The following is a 19,775-nucleotide window of genomic DNA, read 5'->3' on the forward strand; positions in this document are numbered from 1 at the left end:
ACTTATCTTTTTAAAAAAATTAAAATGAAACAAGCCCAACCCCTTACTTTGAAAAAGAAAATTAAAAAAACAAAAAACAAAAAACAATACCTCCCATTTTCTTTTTCCCAGTTTCACTCTCTGCAACATCCACCCCAATCCTCTCTTCCGTACCTTCTCAACTTTTATAAAATAAAAAAATACTACATATAATATAACATGTTTGCTGTTGTTGGCGTGCCTACATTCCTCTTCCCATTCCCTGCCACTTAAGCTTTTGTTACTTTTAATACTTCTAATATTATATTTTTACGTTGTTTTTAACTACTCATTTAATGCAACATAATTTCCCCCAAAAGCCAAACCAAAACCAGAACTTGCTTCCCCATTTACTACATGGGTCCCACATGGAAATTTTACCAATCTCAGCAGTTTACAACACAAATTCCCTTTGATCTGCTCTGTCTTGCCTTTCCTTTTCTCTATCTCTGTCCAAAATTAAAACTCACCCACCCATTACCATAGCTGTAACCCACCCATTACCATCTGCTCTGTCTTGCATTTTCTTTTCTCTATCTCTGCACAAAATTAAAACTCACCCACCCATTACCATAGCTGTAACCCACCCATTACCATCTGCTCTGTCTTGCATTTTCTTTTCTCTATCTCTGCACAAAATTAAAACTCACCCACCCATTACCATCGCTGTAGCCCACCCATTACCTTTCCTTTTCTCAATCTCTGTCCAAAATTAAAACTCACCCACCCATTACCATCGATGTAACCCACCCACGACCTTTCCTTTTCTCTATCTCTATCCAAAATTAAAATTCACCCACCTATGACCATCGTTGTAACCCACCAACCAACCTCTCTCTCTCTCTCTCTCTCTCTCTCTCTCTCTCTCTCTCTCTCTCTTTGGGGACTTTCATCAAGCACATTCAGTGCACCTAAGAGCATGTCCAGCGCAATGAAATAACCCGGGCAAAAGGCCCCCAAAGCCCAGTTTCAGCAAGCAATTGCAGCCGGCAAGCCTGGTCCCACCAGGCGGCCAAGGGCAAGTTACCTGGGCTTGAGTTTATTGGCGATGGCCAAATTAAATTTTACTGTTGCCCGTAATCGAGGACACTCGATCGTTTTTTCAAAATCAACGGTCCTCATTTTTTAAAAATTGCAAAAAAATTCGAAAAATTCTGAAATTTTTTAAAAAATACCAAAATTCTGTATTTTTTCCCTATAAAATACCTAACCATTTTATTTCCTTTCCACACCAAATCTTCATACAATTCTTCTTTATCCAATATTTTTTAGTCTCCACTCACATTATTCACTTTCCACACCAAATCTTCATTCAATTCTTCTACATCAATATTTTTTATCCAAAAATTTAATTACAAAAGATTATCAAAATTAATGGTTTAAAGTATAAAAAAATAGGAAATGAAGTACAATGAATAGTATTTGCCTTTGACTTGCCATAGACCTTGCCCTCATGGGTGGAGTTGCAAATGGCCTATTCACGTGAATAGTGTTGCTTTCCTTACCTAGACTCTTGCCCTCATGGGTGGAGATGCTCTAAGGGGTCAACAAGCTGCTGGTCTCAAGGGCTGCTCGCCTGAGACCTCGACAGCTAAATGCCGGCATCCCAAGGGGTCAATTGACCCCTTCTGTCCCTTGGTGCGTCCGCCCCTGCAACCAACAACCTTACTCACTTTTTCAATAAAGAATCAATCCTATAAAGCTGTTAGAGAGAGAGAGAGAGAGAGAGAGAGATATAGAATTAACTAATAATTTGAAGGGGAAAAAAAAATAGTTCTCATGAATTACTGTACCCTAATATAATTTCTGCGCATTATCTCCACACAAAAAAAAAAAAAAAAAAAAAAAACCGCATCTGGTGGAAAGGGCCAAGGGGACTCTGTTTGCTCCCATTACAAAAAATGTTCCTTCAGGTAAGGCAAAGCCACCCACCTCCAAATTATGCCCAAATAACAATAGACCCTAGAGAAGCAACATCATAGACAAGGAGTAAATTCATGAGAAAAAAAGAACAACAGAGGCTAGGTAGTTGCTTGTACTAATTATAATTAGAACGATATAATAATATTAACTCCACACCTGTAGGTTGTAGGGAAGGGAATCCTTTTCTTCAATCAACTCTCGACACCAACACCTGTCTCAAGTAAAAAAGCAACTTACTTGATTTGAACGCCAAAGGAGAAGAAAATGTGATATATATATATATATATATATATATATATATATATATGGGAGAAAAGAGTTTTATTCTTTTCAGAGAAAGAAAAAAGAATGATACATACCTTTAGAAGCAGAGTCACTCACTTGAGTTTAATCATTTTCTCAACAACAATTCACACCACTTTCAACTATTTCGCATTTCATGATGATGCTTCCTCAGACTATATTGAATTTGGCAGATCCAACTTTACCCAGCCGTAGTCAACTAGAGATTTAAACATAAATATTAGAAATCATTATGTCGTACGTAATGGGGAAAGAATTAAGATCATGAACATTAACTGTACAGTAGGTGAAGAAAATAGAATGCATAGTTGATTTAAGAGCCAAAAACAATAAAAGGAAAAAGACAAACATACCATATATTAGTGGAATGTGAGAAATCTTGGGCCACTCTGAGCCGCTCCCCTTGTTGCATCTCTCTTTTAGAAGGGGACAATCCTAAATGATTATGCGTTTTAATTTGGTGAGACATTGCATAGCTTCTAGTGTAGGTAGATACATCATATCCTTGCAACGACATATCTCCAAGTACTCAAGAGATGTAAGGTTTCTCAACCACTCTGGAAGAGCCTTCATTCCGTCAAAGCAATGCACTTCGAGACATGTTAGAGAAGTGAAGTGTTGAATTTGTTCGGGCAAAGACTTGAGCTTAGGCCAACCCCAATATATGCAAGTATTCAAGTTGTGATGTAACCTGAAAAGCTGGGAATGAATCCAGCTCCTTCCAAAAGCCACCGATTTTCAATGACATCAAGTGGTTGAGGCAGGATGTTATTGCTAACCCACTGGGTAGACTTTTCAATCCATCGCAACAAGATATCTCCAATTCATGGAGGTTTGTGAGGTTGTCTAAACTTGGAATAGATTCTACATTTGGAAACTTGCTTATTCTCATCACCTCACGAAGGCATGTGAAGCCGAGTAAACTTGGAACAGACTCTGGACTCCTGCTGCAACCTAATATAGACAACTTCCGGAGGGATGGGAGGCTGTGAATCAAAGCGGATGTTAGCATATCACAATTTGATATTGCCAACTCCTGAAGAGAGGTAAAATAATCTAACCCGCTCGGTAGACTTGACAACTCCGGACAGCCTGTTATTTCTAATTCCCAGAGGGATGGGAGAGCCTGTGTAACTGGAATCAACTCTAGACTATCGCAGTCTTTCACAATCAGGTTCTTAAGAGATGATGTGAGTAGCCCATCAGGCAAATAAGCAAGAATAGGACGCTTGGAAATACGCACTAACTCAAGAAATGCGCAAGAACCAACTACATCAGGAGGACCAATACGAGTTAGCTCCTGACAATCTTCTATCTCTAAGTATGCAAGATTCTTGTTGTTTTTTAGCATCCCTTCTGGTAAAGAAGCAAGTCCTCTTATACTCCTTATTGTGAGCGACGTAAGAGTGGTCAGCTTATTGCTTATGTTTACTATTGGCATGCCGCTACCCATGGAATCTATCCTCAACTCCTTGAGAGATGGAAAATGGCTGGGAGCACTTCTCAATCTATCACAATTGATCAAAACAAGCTCCTCAAGGCAAGGAAACACAACTATCTTACCTTCCGGCCATTGAGTTAGGTTCTTGGCTTTATAAATAGTTAAACTTTTCAATGCAGGAAACGAACTACTTATGATCCATGAAGTTCGAAAACTCAAAAAATTCCAGTTTACTAGTGTGTGGTTGAAGGCCTTCTAGTACCTCTTCATCATTGGTGATGCTTGACCTGTCCTTCGCCCATTTAAACATTAACTGGCGTATGTTGGTCTTCTCCACTAATTTTGCTTTCTTGGCTTCTTCTCCGTCTCTCACGTGCTCTAGATTATGGATAGATAATTTGCCTTTTAACAGGTTTAAGCCAGCCAGCTCCTTTATCCCACGACCTGTCTCCTTACCCACAATGAAAATTTTAATGTTCGGAGATTAGTCAATCGCCTCATCCCTGTTGGAAATTCCATAATATCCCAATAAAAATAAACATGCCTCAAGTTCATCAAATTTTGCAGTTCCTTTGGATACTTTTTAAACTTGACCCGGAACATTCTTAATGTTTGTAGATTATAAAGCTTTCCAATGGATTTGGGGAGTGCTTTGATCTTCGTGTCTGAAACATTCAGATACCTTAAGTGTTTCAACTTTCCAATTGAAATTGGCAACTCCTCAATATCAGCTTTATATAAATTTAAGACACGCAAACCTCTAAAGTTCAGTAAGATATCACCAAGACCTTCAACATTCAAGAAAAGTGAGCGCAATTTTTGAGCACTTCTTTCTGGAACTCCTTCTAGCACTGAGGTAGGAATATGTGCCATATGTCGAGTCTCATTGGAGTCATTACTCTTCGGTTTTGACACATGTTCTGCGAGATCATGCACAAGGTCGTGCATATTGCAACATGTAATATTACCACGCTCCGTTCCAACATCTTGAAAGAAAGAGTTGTTCAATAGACTATTAAAATATTCATTTCCTATATCCTCCATGTATAGATTACGTCTGTTGGGAACTTGGGAGGAGAAGGGTAAAGCAATCCTTGAGCCATCCAAAGTTGGATCAAGTCATCCTTTTCAATTTTGAAATCTTTGACAAACATTGAGCAATATGCAAAACATTGTTTCAAATATGGTGATTTCAATTTATCAAAACTCAACTTCAAAACTAACAAGATTCTTTGTTCTCCTTCTGGTAAATCTCATATTCTATTTTCTAGAATTGACCGCCATCCATCAGTATCTTGAGAACGCATCATATTTCCCAAAACCTAGTGTACATGAGTTTGAATTTGTATTAAATGATAATGAGGTAAATTAACAATAATAACAATATAAAACGGAATCCTTAAAATAGTTATCATGCACCCCTCACTTAAAATATTATCATAACCACAAGGTGTTGTTCTGTCGGCAAACTACCATCTCTAGCTGGCGAGCTACCTAGTGCCTCAATGGCACAGATTCGTTGGAAGTACTTTGTGTCCAAGGGCAAGCCAAACCCTGAGCAGGGATTAATTCCACTCATCGGGTGTGGGGACACCTCGTGGTATTTACCAACAAAACAAAAAATTATCATCATATGTAATCATTAATCCTCTGATTAGGTCTGTTAAGTACGCAATTAATATTAAGCTGTCATAAAACTTCAATATATTTGTTCCATATGCAAAAGAAAAAATATACATACATAAATTATGAAATTTCACTTAGAACCCTTGAAGTTTAGCATAATTATAGCCAAAGCCAAATGTTTCATTTATTACAATCGCACGTCCTAAATCTAACGAAATTTGACTCAACTTAATAGTTGAGAATAGGACTCAAGATAGGACTCAAGACTGTCTCCTTACTTGGTTTGAATAAAATCACAAATTTAAAATATTTAAAATAAAATAAAATAAAAAACTTAAAATTTTAAATTTTAAAAAGAATTTAAACTTGCATATCTTTATTTCTCCCCCAAAATCTAATTGGATTTAATAAAAAATAAAAAATAAATAAATAAATAAAAACCCAACAAAATCAGCCACAACCCCAACTAACCCCCTTTAGCCATAACCAGGGGCAAATGCACGTTGGGACAAGAGGGGTTGGACGACCTCTTGGAAGGCTCGAAAATTGGCTAGGGACTCCATTGAAGCCCCCTTGGACAGCTGCTGGAAGCCCCCTTGGATGCACGCCAACTGCTCGACGAAAGTCCCAGAAGGAGAAGAAGCTTGCGACGCAGCTGCGCTGCGCCTTGCGCACTCACGCTGCGTGTGTTTTTTTTTTTTAAAACAGCCTTGCCAAACGACGTCGTTTGGTCCAAGGCTCAGTCAATTTTTTTTTAAATGACCCAGCCTCAAAACAACGTCGTTTTGGGCCAGTTAAAAAAAAAAAGAAAAAAAGAAAAAGAACAACAGCCTTCGAATATGCACAGCAACCCCAAACCCTTCATTCCCAATTTCACACCTCCTCTCCCCACCCTCTCAAACCCTAACCTCTCCCCCAACCTCCCAACCTCCGACAACCTCCATCATCAACTCTTCGCTGGGCCACCAATCATCGTCGTTCGCCGCCGTCCTTCTCCCTCCGCCCTTGTTTTCAACTACAAGTAAGCTTGGCAATGAAATTTATGGATATGTTGATAATATATATTGTTGTTGATATTGTTTTTTATTTTATTTTTATGTAATGAAATTTATGGATGAATCATATTGATTGATTGAATTTATGCTTTATTGAGTTTATGCTTGAAATTTATGGATATGAATAATATTGATATTTTTTGTATGTAATGAAATTTATGGATATAATATGAATCATGGTGATAATCATATTAATGTAGATTGATTGAGTTTATGCTTGATTGAAAATGTGACTTGATTGAGTATATTGAATATTAATTTATATTTGATATGATAATTTAGTATATTGAATATTGTTTGATATGGGTTTAGGGAGTATATTGAATTTTGAGAGTGGGTTATTGACATTTTCATATGCATATGATAATTTGGATAAAAATTAATGATTGATTGAATTAATTGATTTGTATATTTATGGAACGATTCTTTAAAAGAAAATTATCTACGGATAGTCCTTCTCCGTCTAATCCGGGTAGTTCAAATGCAAGACCAATTCAAGTAGATGAGATCTTAGCTAATCTTCAGGCAAACCTTGACTAAGAACTCGAATGGCGGATTATAATCCTAATATTCGGGATGAGATCCGAAGAGCATATCTACAAAAGGGACCTTGTCAACCTAGAAGTTATAAATTCCCACAAACTAATCAATCATGAATTAATAGACCTTCATTGCTAATTGGTTTGATGATCATGATTGGTTGGAATATAGTATTGCTAAAGATGCTGCATTTTGTCTTCATTGTTATCTCTTCAAATCAAATTTTGATCAAGTGGGTGGTGATACATTCACTGAGGTAGGCTTCAATAATTGGAAGAAGGCGAAAGAAAGATTTAATCTTCATGTTGGACCGATTGGTAGTGCTCACAACCAAGCTAGAGAAGTTGCTTACAATTTGATGCATCAAAGTACACACATTGAAACAATTGTCATAAAGCAAACAAGCCAAGCTCGCATGGCTTATCGCACTTGCTTGAATGCATCACTTAAGTGCACTAGGTATTTGTTGCGACAAGGTCTTTCTTTTCGTGGTCATGATGAAAGTGCACAATCAAGTAATAGAGGGAATTATTTAAAGCTCTTGCAATTTCTTGCGGATCATGATGAAAAAGTTAAGGCCGTTGTGTTGGAAAATGCTCCAGGAAATTTAAAGTTAATAGCTCCTTCAATTCAAAAAGATCTTGTCAATTCTTGTGCTAAAGAAACCATTGGTCTTATCTTGAGTGATGTTTAAAAGATATATATTTTTCAATAATGGTGGATGAAGCACGTGATGTTTCAATAAAGGAGAAAATGGCGATGGTGCTTCGTTATGTGAATGACAAAGGAAAAATAATTGAAAGGTTTGTAGGGGTTCAACATGTGACGGACACTATTTCAAGTGCACTAAAGGAAGCCATTGATGAATTCTTTTCTTCAGTGAATTTGAGCTTTTCCAAGCTATGAGGACAAGGTTATGATGGAGCTAGTAATATGAGAGGTGAGTTCAATGGCCTTAAGACAAAGATTTTGAGAGAACAACCTTGTGCATTTTATGTTCATTGTTTTGCTCATCAACTTCAACTAGCTCTTGTTGCGGTAGCAAAGAAAACATTGATGTCAACTCTTTTTTCACAACGGCTAATAGTTTGGTTAATGTTGTTGGAGCATCTTGTAAGCGTCGGGATGCACTTAGAGCACAATACCAAGAAGAACTTGTGAGAGCTTTTGAAGAAGATTGTCTGATAACGGGGCGGGGCTTAAATCAAGAAACTACTCTCAAATGTGCCGGCGATATACGATGGAACTCACATTATGGTACGTTGATTAGTATCATTTCTATGTTCCCATCCGTGGTGAATGTGCTTTAAATGATTGTTTATGATAATCCTAATGATAGTTCGGGTGAAGTCTATAAGTTATGGAGAGAAATACAATCTTTTGAGTTTTTGTTTCACTTATTTTTAATGAAAGCTATATTGGGAATAACAAACACTTTGTCTCTAGCATTGCAAAAGAAAGATCAAGACATTGTGAGTGCAATGAGTTTAGTGAAAACATGCAAGGAAAACCTACAGTTGATTAGGGATAATGAGTTTGAAGAATTGGTTGAGCAAGCATCTTTGTTTTGTTACAAACATGATATTCTAGTTCCTACCATGGATGAGGAATATGTAATTCCAGGGAGGTCACGACATAATGCTCCAATGAAGACAAATTATCATCGTTATCGTGTGGAGATCTTTATTCATGTAATTGATGGACAACTTGCGGAATTAAATGATCGCTTCAACGAGGTAAGTACTGAGTTACTTACTTGCTTGGCATGCTTGAATCCGAAAAATAACTTTGTAGCTTTTGACAAACGAAAGCTAGTTCGTCTTGCTCAATTTTATCCTTATGATTTTTCGGATAGAGACTTATTGATGCTTGAAGATCAACTTGGTGTTTATGTTCATCATATGCGTTCGAGTATTGATTTTTCTCAATTGGAAGGGATTAGTAGTCTTGCACAAAAAATCGTGGAGAAAGGAATGCATGAAATATTTCCTTATGTGTATTTGCTTCTTACATTGGCTTTAGTTTTACCGGTTGCAAGCTTGAGTGGAGATGGCATTTTCGCCATGAATAGTATTAAAAATCCACTTCGCAACAGAATGGGAGATCAATGGTTGAATGATAGCTTGATTGTTTACATTGAGAGAGATGTTTTTGCTTGTATTGGTAACGAAACTATAATGCAACGTTTTCAGAATATGAAAACTCGTCGTGGACAATTGTAACTTGTATTATTGGTTTTGTTATGAATTATGAATGAAAATACTATCTTTCTATCTTTTTAGCATTATTTTCTTTGTAGAAAAATTTCGGAACTTTTACATTATGCCCCCTTGGCCACATAATCCTGGATCCGCCACTGGCCACAACCCCATCCTAGCCCATCCTCAATCCATCCCCAACCAACCTCCCTGACATAAAATCCCACCCCAGCACACCACCAAGCTCTTCTTTGCTCTTGCATGATTTGCTTCCCCACCAAGCATGCATGTAGTGGGTGGTTGTTTGGGCGGAGTGGGGGTGGGGCTGCACGATTTGGTTTGGTTCTGCGTGTGCGAGGGAGACCCAGAAAAACTTAAGAAGTATAACTGACATTACTCATTATTATAACATTTCTCGAAGTTTTTTTTCCTGATTTAAATGTTGTATTATATTTCAATAGACATTTCTTTGAGTTTTAAAGCAAGCTTGTCAAAAACTACCAATATATCTTCTAATATAAACATATTTGAATCCTTGCTAGTAAGTGGCATTATGTTAACATAATGCTAGAATGAACTATTAAATAGAAAGCCCTTCCCCCAATATCTTTTCATCTTAAGAAAACTAGTAAGGGAAGAACACTATCAATTTCTTGTGGGTTAGAGGTTTATAAATGAAGAACAAATAAGAACAAGAAGAATGCATGCAAAAAGTACTTCAACACACACCTTTGCCACTAATGGTACACCTGCACACTTTTTGGCAATCTCCCTTCCGATTCTCTCTCGATCTTCAGTCAAAACAGACTCACATATGGAAACGCTTTATACTTCAATATGTGCCAGCATTGATCCTCCGATAATTTTCCCAGAACACATGTAGGAAGTGTTTGTACAATTGATGAAACACTCACATTGCTTGTAGCATTCAACAAGCAACTCATCAAATCGTCCCATTTGTTAGGATCGTCGTTCCAAACATCGTCAAGCATGAGAAGATATGTCTTCCCTTTCAAATCTTCTTGCAGGTTTTCACATATTGTTGCTTTACCCTTTATCCCAGCTTTCTCTGGTGTAAGACATTCCAATATCTCGCTTAAAATCTTTTTGACTTCAAAAGGAGTAGATACACATACCCATATTTTTTGATCGAAGTGTCTACCTATCTCAGGATCATTATATACGGATTTAGCCAAAGTTGTCTTGCCCAAGCCTCCCATCCCCACAATGGCCATAACAGAAAGACAATTCTCTTGGTTCTTGCCAGAGTTGATCAGGGTTGTAACTATGTCCGACGCAACCTCCTTCCTTCCAACAGTGTACTTTTCATCTTGATGAAAGTTTGAGACGGTTTCCCTGTCAAGTCCTCCAATATCATGAGATGTTGCATTGACCAATGTTGACCTAACAACCAGTCCAATACTAGCTGCCTCATTCTTCAGGTTTGCAAAAGATGCATTGATGTTTTTAATTTTATGTGCCATTTTGCGACGAAATGCGATGGGATTGTGGCGTGAAAAGAAGTTGAGCACCTTTTTCTTGATCTGGTTTTGGATCTCCACTTTCCGCCGGAGAAGTTCATGTTCATATTCATCCAACACATCATCAGCTTCATGAGCTATGCCTTCCAGATCCTTCACCCACATCTCCACCCTCTCACCCCTAACTTGTAAATGCTGTGCATCTCTTAGCATAGCTTCCAACTTGAATAATGAGTCTCGTAGACTTGTTAGCTCTCCTTTGAATCCCCAGAGAAGACTGAGTTCTTGCTCTGCAAGTGAAGCCGCCCTCGTCAGAATTCCCTCAGCACCAAAAGTAAGAAACTCTGCAGCCATATTTTCTTTCAGTGTTGCTCAAAACAGAGAAGGGAATGCTTAATTTGGGTTAGAAAAGTAGAGTAAGATTGTATCTCTGAGAAGGTTGTGAGGGATTTTTGGACAGAAACGCGTGTGATTGGAGGAACTTATACAGAAATGTCATATGGCTAGCGTCAAAAGCTAACAATAATTTTGTGGATTGAATACTTTTAAAAAAAAAAATTATACAAAAATTTGTGTATGGAATAATTGTGGATAGATATCACTCGGTACTTTAGATTCTGGATAAGGTTGTAATAGTTATTTTGTCCATTCTTTTGTGATTAATGAATTTTCATGGTATGTATGTCACCCAAATATATGAACTAAATGAAAAGAGTTTATAGCTCAACTGATTAAAATATTTACATGCATTTAAGATTCTCAAAATTTACAACTAACAAAGAATAGGATAACAATTTCCACCGGGATGTCCAAATGCCTGAGCACTACACAGGAACAGAAGTAGAAAATGGCTATTTATCTTGAAATTTACGATGGATTGCCATTTCACACCTTTTGCTACTTATTATTCTCATATGTGATTGCCATTTCAAGTTGCAACTGTTGTTACATTGCCTTCCTCTCAAACTCTTCCAGTGCTTCCCACAATTTTGGGTCCTCAAAGTCTTTAACAACAAAGGCTGCTCCGGCATTAATCAATGATATCTCAGGATTCCTTGTGCCTAAGGCCACTACTGGCATTCCAGCTGCTACACCCGCTTTCACCCCTGAAACAGAATCCTTAACAACCAAAAACAGAACACAGATGACTGCAAGGCATATCAAAATTTTCATGGAGAATGCTATTAGTAATGTTGGAAAGCACAGAATTCTGAGAGCCGAACCTCAAAGGCGAAAGCATGCTTGTGTGACACCTGAAGTGCTTGGAGAGCCTTCAAGTAAGGGTCAGGAAATGGTTTTGCTCGATCACATTCATCTCCAACAACAACAATTTCAAAAAAATTCGAGAGCTCCACCATTGATATTAATAGCTCACCATTTGGTCTTGGACCATTTGTTACTGCAGCCCGTTTCAAGCCTTGATTTTCAATCCATTGGCGCAACTTGTGGAGGCCCTTAACAGGTTCTAATTGTTCAGATGCCAATCTGCATATATCACTCAGTAAATCAAGATCAGACCTGGTCTCAATGGATAAGAGAAAATGAAAGAGATCAAGCATTGTTTTTCAGAAATATAGGGTCGTCGCCCTGGTCCTTTCCATTCACAATTTGTATTGACAGAAAACTATACTGGAACACTTAAGATTGAGTATATAGTCAAAAACCATATTTCCAAAAATTGATAAGAAAACATAACCACCTATTAGTAATACCACAGCACTATGTACTGACAATATGAAATGAAGCATGCAGTTCCTTCAGTTCGTGACAGTTTTTAGAAGTTACCTTCGAAACATGGCTTCCTTATCTTCAAAAAAATTTCTTGCTCTTTGGTTATCCCACTCAGGAAAGAGGATACTACAAAGTTTCTCATTATGCATTCCACTTAAATTGTCACTGAAGAATTCCTCAGTGATAGGAACCCCACCATTAAAACCTACCTGTGGTACACCAATGCATGAGTCTTGGAAGATGCTAAATGAGAGAGAGAGAGAGAGAGAGAGAGAGAGAGAGAGAGAGAGAGAGTATACTTCTTGAAGCATTTCACGGTAAGCATAATAATGGAGCGGATCCGAATCACACAATGTTCCATCAATATCAAATAGAATGGCTTCAAGAGGAGAGAGAAAAGCTAGAGAAGATTTTCTGTCATCACATAATGGGAGGTGATTACGGCCCGAAATGGAAAAACAAGAATGAAAATATAAAGAAAATGAAATTAAGATGCTTGTCTAGTGGTTGGTGCAGAATGAGCAGCATTGCTTGGGGTACTAGTAAACATTCCTTTCTGTTTAGATATATTACAGTTAAAAATATTGAACTGCTCAATAAAGCAACAGTGAAATTTCTTGTAAATTATGTTGACATTTGAAAAAAATGCATCCACAAGTATCTCCAATACAATTATGACTATTGTACATAGGATAAAGGATATATGATATATGATATCAGTACAGGCTAACAGTAAAATAAGGACGAAGAAGACCCAGTTTTAACAAAGATCATAAAGAGCTTTGGATCTTTTGTTCCACCCAACCTTTTCTCTAGTCTCTGGTCTCAGCTATACTCAACTTTTGTTATGTCTAATGTCTAAGTTGGCAAAGTATAGCTCATAACAAAATTACCAGATAAAACACAACTTTTTAAAGTTGGGATTATGCCTTAGACCCAAGAGCAGAGTCTGAAGGGGTTACAATCCTATGAATGGCAAGAAGTGGACATCTTTGTTCAGACAGGATAAGGATCAAACTTCTTAAACTATCCACCATATCAATCATGTAACTTTATAAATCCCAAGCCTCCCCATAGTGCAAAAAATAACTTCACAGTTAAGGATCTGCAGTTATACTTCAATTATATCAGTTTTGTGAGTCCAAAATATGATTAGGCAATAAGCACACTGCAACATATATGCCAAATCTGAATCAAGGTCTCACTCGTGCTAGATCCATACATAACACAATGGAAAAAAAACATTGAGTTCAGAGATGGAAAACCTTTGAATTGCTTAAACAGACATCATCCCGCAACACCATCCACAAAGAAAAAGGGATGTTTTAGTCAGGACAGACGGAACTTTTCCTAAAGTTGAGAAGAGCACATTTCAATTTTAGATGCAGTTTGCAATGCTGACAACAGTTTAAACACAGAAAGCTTTAACATAAAGGTCTACATTTTGTTCATCGCCTGCACTCATTTTGGCCAAGGAACATTGAAATCACTCATTTTTCAACTACACGTCAATCGATGTCTAGCTATGAAGACTATGATCAGCTACCTAAATATTGATGAGGCATGTGAGTCGCCCTGGAAAAGGCTGATGCAACCTCTCAGCTAAGAAATTTGCCAATGTACCCCAATATATTTTTCTGAAGAAAGAAAAAGGAAGGACTTTCATAAACATTAAATGCATACGAACAAGGCTATTGTCAACCATATCTAGTTTTTAAGATTGGAATTCAAACTAATTCATTCAAATTAAGCTCATCATAATCTAAGGCTACTAAGTCAAGTACGAACCTAGAGACCCCTTTTTGCCTAAAACAGCTAGAAAGGAAAAAGAAAACGAAATGTTCATAAATTATGAACAAGGACTGCAATGCTTTCCAAAAATTCACATTTTGTCCTCAACCCCTATCATTCTCAAATTTCCTTGAAGAAAAAAACAACAGGGCCAGGAGATTATGCTTTGCAGAAGAAATTTTGATAGCAGACAATTGCCAATTGACAGTTTATATGTGCACTAAAGAACAATGAACATTGAAACGAACAAAATTCATTATGCCCAAGAAATTAAATCAAACTAAATACCTCTCAATTGGGTGAGCATTAGATGAAACGGAAGCCCTGGAAACAAAGGCAGAGCCTAATTGAGTGCGGTTTTGTCTATGAACTGTAGATTTCTGTAAATGGGTTTTGGGGAAGTGGTCAGAGAAGAGGCGGCGATACTGAAGAAGATGAGAAGAAGAAAGAGTTTGCATAGTACGGAATGTGAGCAGTGAGAGAGAAAAAAGAGTGATGCTACTCTACGCGAATGTCTCTCTCTTTCTCTCTCTTGGAAATGGAATGGTTGCTTTCTTTCCGCTATGCTGATGGCCTCTCCAGTTTTATGGGGTTGTCATTTATAAGATTTTTTTTTTTTTTAATTAATGTCATTTTCTAATTTTCGGATATTTTTAATTATATTTTAATTATATATTTCTTTTTTCATACTTCCTAACCCAAATTTTTTTATCACAGGTTGTTACTCAACTTTTCAAAAGTTCTCATTTCAGTCCTATTAGAATCAATCAATAAGTCCTTATTAATTATTTTGGATGAATCTAGAGGTTACGTGTTCGCAATGGTATTAGAAATTATTCAAAAATAAACTATTTAAGGGGCTTGTAGCCACAAAAAAAAAAAAAAAAAAAAACAGACCATTTGCCATAAAAAGCAAAAAAAACATTTAAGTGCATGGTTTTTTTAGGGAGTTTCACTAAAACACCCAAAATGGGGGTTGAAATTATAAAAAACCCAAGTACTATTTAAACATATAAACACACCCAAAACTCATCATTACACACACTCAAAACCCATTTATAAACACACCCAAAAAGTTGACTTTGGGGTTGATTTTGGGTGTGTTTCTATGTTTAAATAGTGCTTGGGTTTTTTTATAAATACATGTCTAGGATTGGGTTTATTTATAAATTTGTGCATGGTTTTTTTATCTTCTCTTGTTAGGTGTTTTTTAAATTCAATAGAATAATTAAGAACACTAATTTGCAATATATAAAATAAGTTATTAAAAAAGACGAGATGACACATGATATATGTGACGGTATTAAGATGTTGGTAAACCACACATGATACAATTTAAGCCACAGGGCTTACATTGATGTAAAGTACTAGCCTAAAACCTTAAACTAAAATGTGGCATAAATATAAGATGCGTCTATTTCAGTCTTTTACTTGGGCATATATGTATATACAGACACAAAATTTAAGTCGTATCTGTTTGACTCAAGCGAGTTTAGCGAGAACGCCAACAAGTGGAGCTGTGGAAACAGTTGCTGGTTCATCCATTTGGTAGTTTGATCTTGAATCTGTGTAAGCATCATTCTCATCCGGGCCTCCGACAATTGCTCCATCCAGTACATTAGGGTTTGGTGAGTTGTTGTTGAACCATGAGTCGAAGCCCCCTTTGCATGAAACAGGAGCTGCATCTTTCTTGATGGAGACAATGGATGCTGCTCTGTGGTGCACTTGAGTTGGATATTTTGTTCCAAATCCAACCATGAAACTCATGCCACTGGGGTTTGAACCCAAGATATAGTCCACCTAGTAAATGACGGAAAAAAAAATACAGTTAATCTAAGATTATCGTATATGTGGGCCACACTAATAAAATCGGGATTCGTTTGTATTAGAAGAAGTGGTCAGTAATGTAGTCATAAAATATGGTCCAAATAGAAGCACTCAATTCCTTTTTTCTTTTTGTGTTTCATATTATTAGGTGTTTGTTTTTATGCTTGATTTCCTCTCATCATGATGGAAGATAATTGTACATAAAAAAAGAGATTATATCAAAACAAAAAGGAAGAAATAAATGCAATTTCTCTTTAGATGGAAGTAAGTAAATGCAAATCGTATTGACTTTTAAATTAGATCTATTACTGGAAATTAAATATACCTAAAAATCTGGACCAAAAACAAAAAGACAAACAACCCGTATGTAATACACAACTGTATTATAGGAAGACGATCCACCCCAAAAAAAAATCTTCCTTAATAAAAAATTAGAATCTGATCTGATTTATGTTTATAAATGTATAAGTTGGAAATTATCTAAGGATCGAAGTCTACTTTTCCAAAACAAGAACCCCAAGTTTTATTACAAAAGATTAATTTTGTTCTACTTTAAATTGTAACTATATATATATACTATATAGAGCAGAAAGGAAGGATATCATACCTGTGATTGCGCCAAGTCAGCAAGATCCTTAGGCTGGACAATGCCTCCAGGGCATTGAATGGCGGCATGCTTGGCGTTCAAGTATTCAGAATAAACAGTTGCGACGAACACAGCAGTTGAAGTGTACTGAAGATTGTTCCATGGCAAGAACCACAACAACCCACCAGGAGTCTTCTTCACATTGCTGTTGCCCTTCTGAATGCAAGAGCAAATGAATTGCTCAGCCTGGCTCTTGTATTGGCTCCATGTGCCTGAAGACTCCACCTTGCCTTCCAACACAAGCTGTGAATATATAGATGTTAAAGGAGTGCATATACTAATAGACGTCTATGGCATATAGAGGAATGTTCTCTTGCCAGATTTATAAACGGAACATCGCATTCATTTATTCGAATTTTGATTCATATTGTCTAACTAATAACATATCATATCAAACTATCTGACAAAAAAAACATATTGCGATATATTTACCTTTGCAACAAGGACTTGTGCACCAATAAACTTGTCATCCCAAGAGAACACAGTTCTTGCACCACCAGTATTGCCTGCTTGACCAAGATAATCCAGGTATGTTTTATTCATCGGTGGCACGATGAAGCCAGGCAGCAGCCCACAATAGTTCATCCTGAATCACAAAGAAAAATACATTAATTTAATTCCCAAAATTTGGAGTTTAGTAAAATATTTGAACAAATAAGTTGATCGTTCACGACTTTTTAATTGGATTAATTAGCGTTGTTATTTGCATGAACCTTTCTCATATATAAATTACCTCATATCCACTGCTGGAGTAGAATTTTCCTGCTACATTAATGCTATTCTGATAAACACCAGAGTGATCACGAGCAAACTCGAATAGCTGCAAATTTTTATAATGCCACAATAGATACAAAAGTAAAATAATCATTAGGTATTGTTACACTGATTATATTTGAAAACTAAAAGCACTGCATAAAATATATGAGATTTGTGAATAGAAAAGTACTAATTAATATCTCAAATGTCTTATAATGATCACTAGACATTAGGAAATGTTTTTACGCGCCGAAGTAAAATCTGACATGATATGTTATCGGACCATAAATATCGACTTTTTGATCAGGTGAATTATTATGTACAAAGAGTAACAGAATGCACGATGTTTAATTTCGCAGAAGAGTTAGCAGTGTTACCTCTTTAGCATGGGTCAAAAGTTCAGACGCATACTTAGAGTCTTTATCCTTGAAAGCAATGGAAGCAGCAGCCAAAGCAGCAGCGGTTTCACCAGCAAGGTCAGCTCCCGGATTCTGCTCGTCGATCTTAAATGTGGTCCGCGGCGTGGTCATGTCTTCGGGTCTCTGCCAGCATTCATGATCAGAATCACCATCGCCAATTTCGCCATAGAGGACATTCGGCGCAGCGTGTGCTTTGACCAAATAATCAGTGCCCCATTTAATGGCATCCAATGCATTTGAGAGCTCACTCTTGGCGTCAAGTTTGCTCCCGAATTCTATGGTACTCCATGAAAGCATTGTGATTGTGAATGCCATGGGAAATCCAAACTTGACATTGTCCCCAGCATCATAATATCCTCCCACAAGATCAACCTGTTATGTCAATAAATATATGGAAGGTGACTTAAGGTTAAACAGGACCTCAATATTAGAAAAAGAAATACCACTAAATTAACTATAAGAAAAAACATCGACATGGTAGCGTAGATGCCCAACAGTCGTTGATAATATGGTTTATAACAAATGGGAGAATCAAACTATGTGTTAACTTACACCAGCATCACTTCCATCTTTAAGCCCAGAATCCCCACGCCATTGCACCCTTTGGTTTGGAGGCAACTTTCCAGATCGTTGAGCCTCATAATACAACAAGGACTTGGTGAGAGCATCCCCATAGTCAAATGAAGCAAACACTGAATTATGAGTCAATAGAAACATAGACAAGCAAAGCAAACCAAAGACTTTGCTGGAAGCCATGATGACTCTAGGGAAATATAATGATGAAGATGAATGTAACTGCAAAGCTATATATGGACAAACAAGGTTTTCAAATCTCAAATTTATAGTAAAATTTTGGGTCCTTGAGGCCAATTAAAGATTGCTATGATTTTGATTTTGCGATATCTTTCCATAACAGAGCAGTCCCCGATTGTTACAAATATAACTGCAATAATTAAGGACCTTCTATGTGGGATTTGATATGGAACTTTCTTGAATATTTACCAATGTCAATGAAATTATTACCCAAAAAAAAAAAGTCAATGCAATTACTGGACCTTTTTTGCTCAAAAATGGTGATTTTTCAATCATTAACCTCAAATTAGTGGTCTAATATGAACCCTACGATTGGAGGGTCTGTTTTTCATTACAAAAAGAATATCAATTTTAATAAATTTTCATGCAACTGTACGGTTGAACATTTAAAAGATGCGATCAATTTTTATTGCTTAATGGAGATTTCGGTTTTAAACAACAAAGTTCGTAAACATTAAAAAAAAAATTGGGAGTTTCACTAAAACACCCAAAATGAGAGCTGAAATTATAAAAAACCCCAACACCCAAAACACTTTATAAACACACCCAAAACCCATCATTACACACACTCAAAACCCATTTATAAACACACCCAAAAAATATACAATTGTTGACTTTGGGGTTGATTTTGGGTGTGTTTCTATGTTTAAATAGTGTTTGAGTTTTTTTATAAATACTTATCTAGGATTGGGTTTATTTATAAATTTGTAAAAAAAAGTCACCATATGAAGGAGAAATTGAGAAGATTTGGAACTAATTAGGGAAATATCTTGCAATTGAATGCTTAAATTATTAAGACACGCAACTGATTTATTGAGAATATGACAATAAAATTGGATTATTTTAATGTTACAGAATCGAAAGAAAATATAATACAATTGGAACATCTCAAAAAATTGCTATCTCAAGCCCCTATATTTAGATATCGTGTATTTATTCAGAACATTTAAATGATCTAATGATTTAGATTAAGCTACAGGATAAGTTAGTAAACCGGTCTTCCATTTTCCACGTTGATTTTGGTTGCACTTATGCTGGGCATCTCACTGGTCTTGATCTACTCTCTCAAACTCACTCAGGTGGTTTGCTTATTAAGACAATTGAGATGTAATGAAATGCGGGTAAATATATAATATCCAAATGAAGACAGAGACAGAGGCACATTGGGACTAGAGTGATCCTAGGCCCCCACTCAGTTTTTATTATA

At 36.6% G+C, this 19,775-nt stretch overlaps 2 protein-coding genes and 2 pseudogenes across 2 annotated transcripts; 1 reads left to right on the top strand and 3 right to left on the bottom strand.

Moving 5' to 3' along the window:
* Nucleotides 1-1,609: 1,609 nt before the first annotated feature.
* LOC103344192 (disease resistance protein RGA2-like) lies at nt 1,610-11,136 on the bottom strand (annotated as a pseudogene).
* Nucleotides 6,151-9,128, top strand: LOC148917130 (uncharacterized; annotated as a pseudogene).
* Nucleotides 11,137-11,282: 146 nt separating the features above from the next.
* Nucleotides 11,283-14,676, bottom strand: LOC148917131 (2-deoxyglucose-6-phosphatase-like). The gene is made up of 5 exons (XM_089051517.1): nt 14,396-14,676; nt 12,616-12,730; nt 12,371-12,525; nt 11,809-12,070; nt 11,283-11,704 (listed from the first exon to the last, which is right to left on the bottom strand). Exons 1-5 carry the CDS (start codon nt 14,563-14,565, stop codon nt 11,531-11,533), a joined length of 876 nt encoding a protein of 291 aa, XP_088907643.1. The 5' UTR covers nt 14,566-14,676; the 3' UTR covers nt 11,283-11,530.
* A 913-nt stretch (nt 14,677-15,589) lies between these two features.
* Nucleotides 15,590-18,511, bottom strand: LOC103331410 (endoglucanase 14-like). The gene is given in 7 exon segments (XM_008234036.3): nt 15,590-15,907; nt 16,542-16,823; nt 17,013-17,117; nt 17,119-17,166; nt 17,314-17,400; nt 17,714-18,127; nt 18,308-18,511. Coding segments are annotated over 7 exon segments (1,458 nt in total).
* Between the last annotated feature and the right edge of the window lie 1,264 nt (nt 18,512-19,775).

This window comes from Prunus mume, linkage group LG5, assembly GCF_029339155.1.
Source record: "Prunus mume cultivar Tortuosa linkage group LG5, ASM2933915v1, whole genome shotgun sequence".
NCBI classification, from domain to species: domain Eukaryota; kingdom Viridiplantae; phylum Streptophyta; class Magnoliopsida; order Rosales; family Rosaceae; genus Prunus; species Prunus mume.

Bases quoted from the DNA above. Each gene is read 5' to 3' on its own strand.
- LOC148917131 (XM_089051517.1), bottom strand. From the start codon at position 14,565: ATGCAAACTCTTTCTTCTTCTCATCTTCTTCAGTATCGCCGCCTCTTC. The intron at 12,731-14,395 runs GTATTTAGTTTG...ATGTGATGACAG, and splicing joins AATGCTCACCCAATTGAGAG to AAAATCTTCTCTAGCTTTTC. The intron at 12,526-12,615 runs GTATACTCTCTC...GGTGTACCACAG, and splicing joins ACCGTGAAATGCTTCAAGAA to GTAGGTTTTAATGGTGGGGT.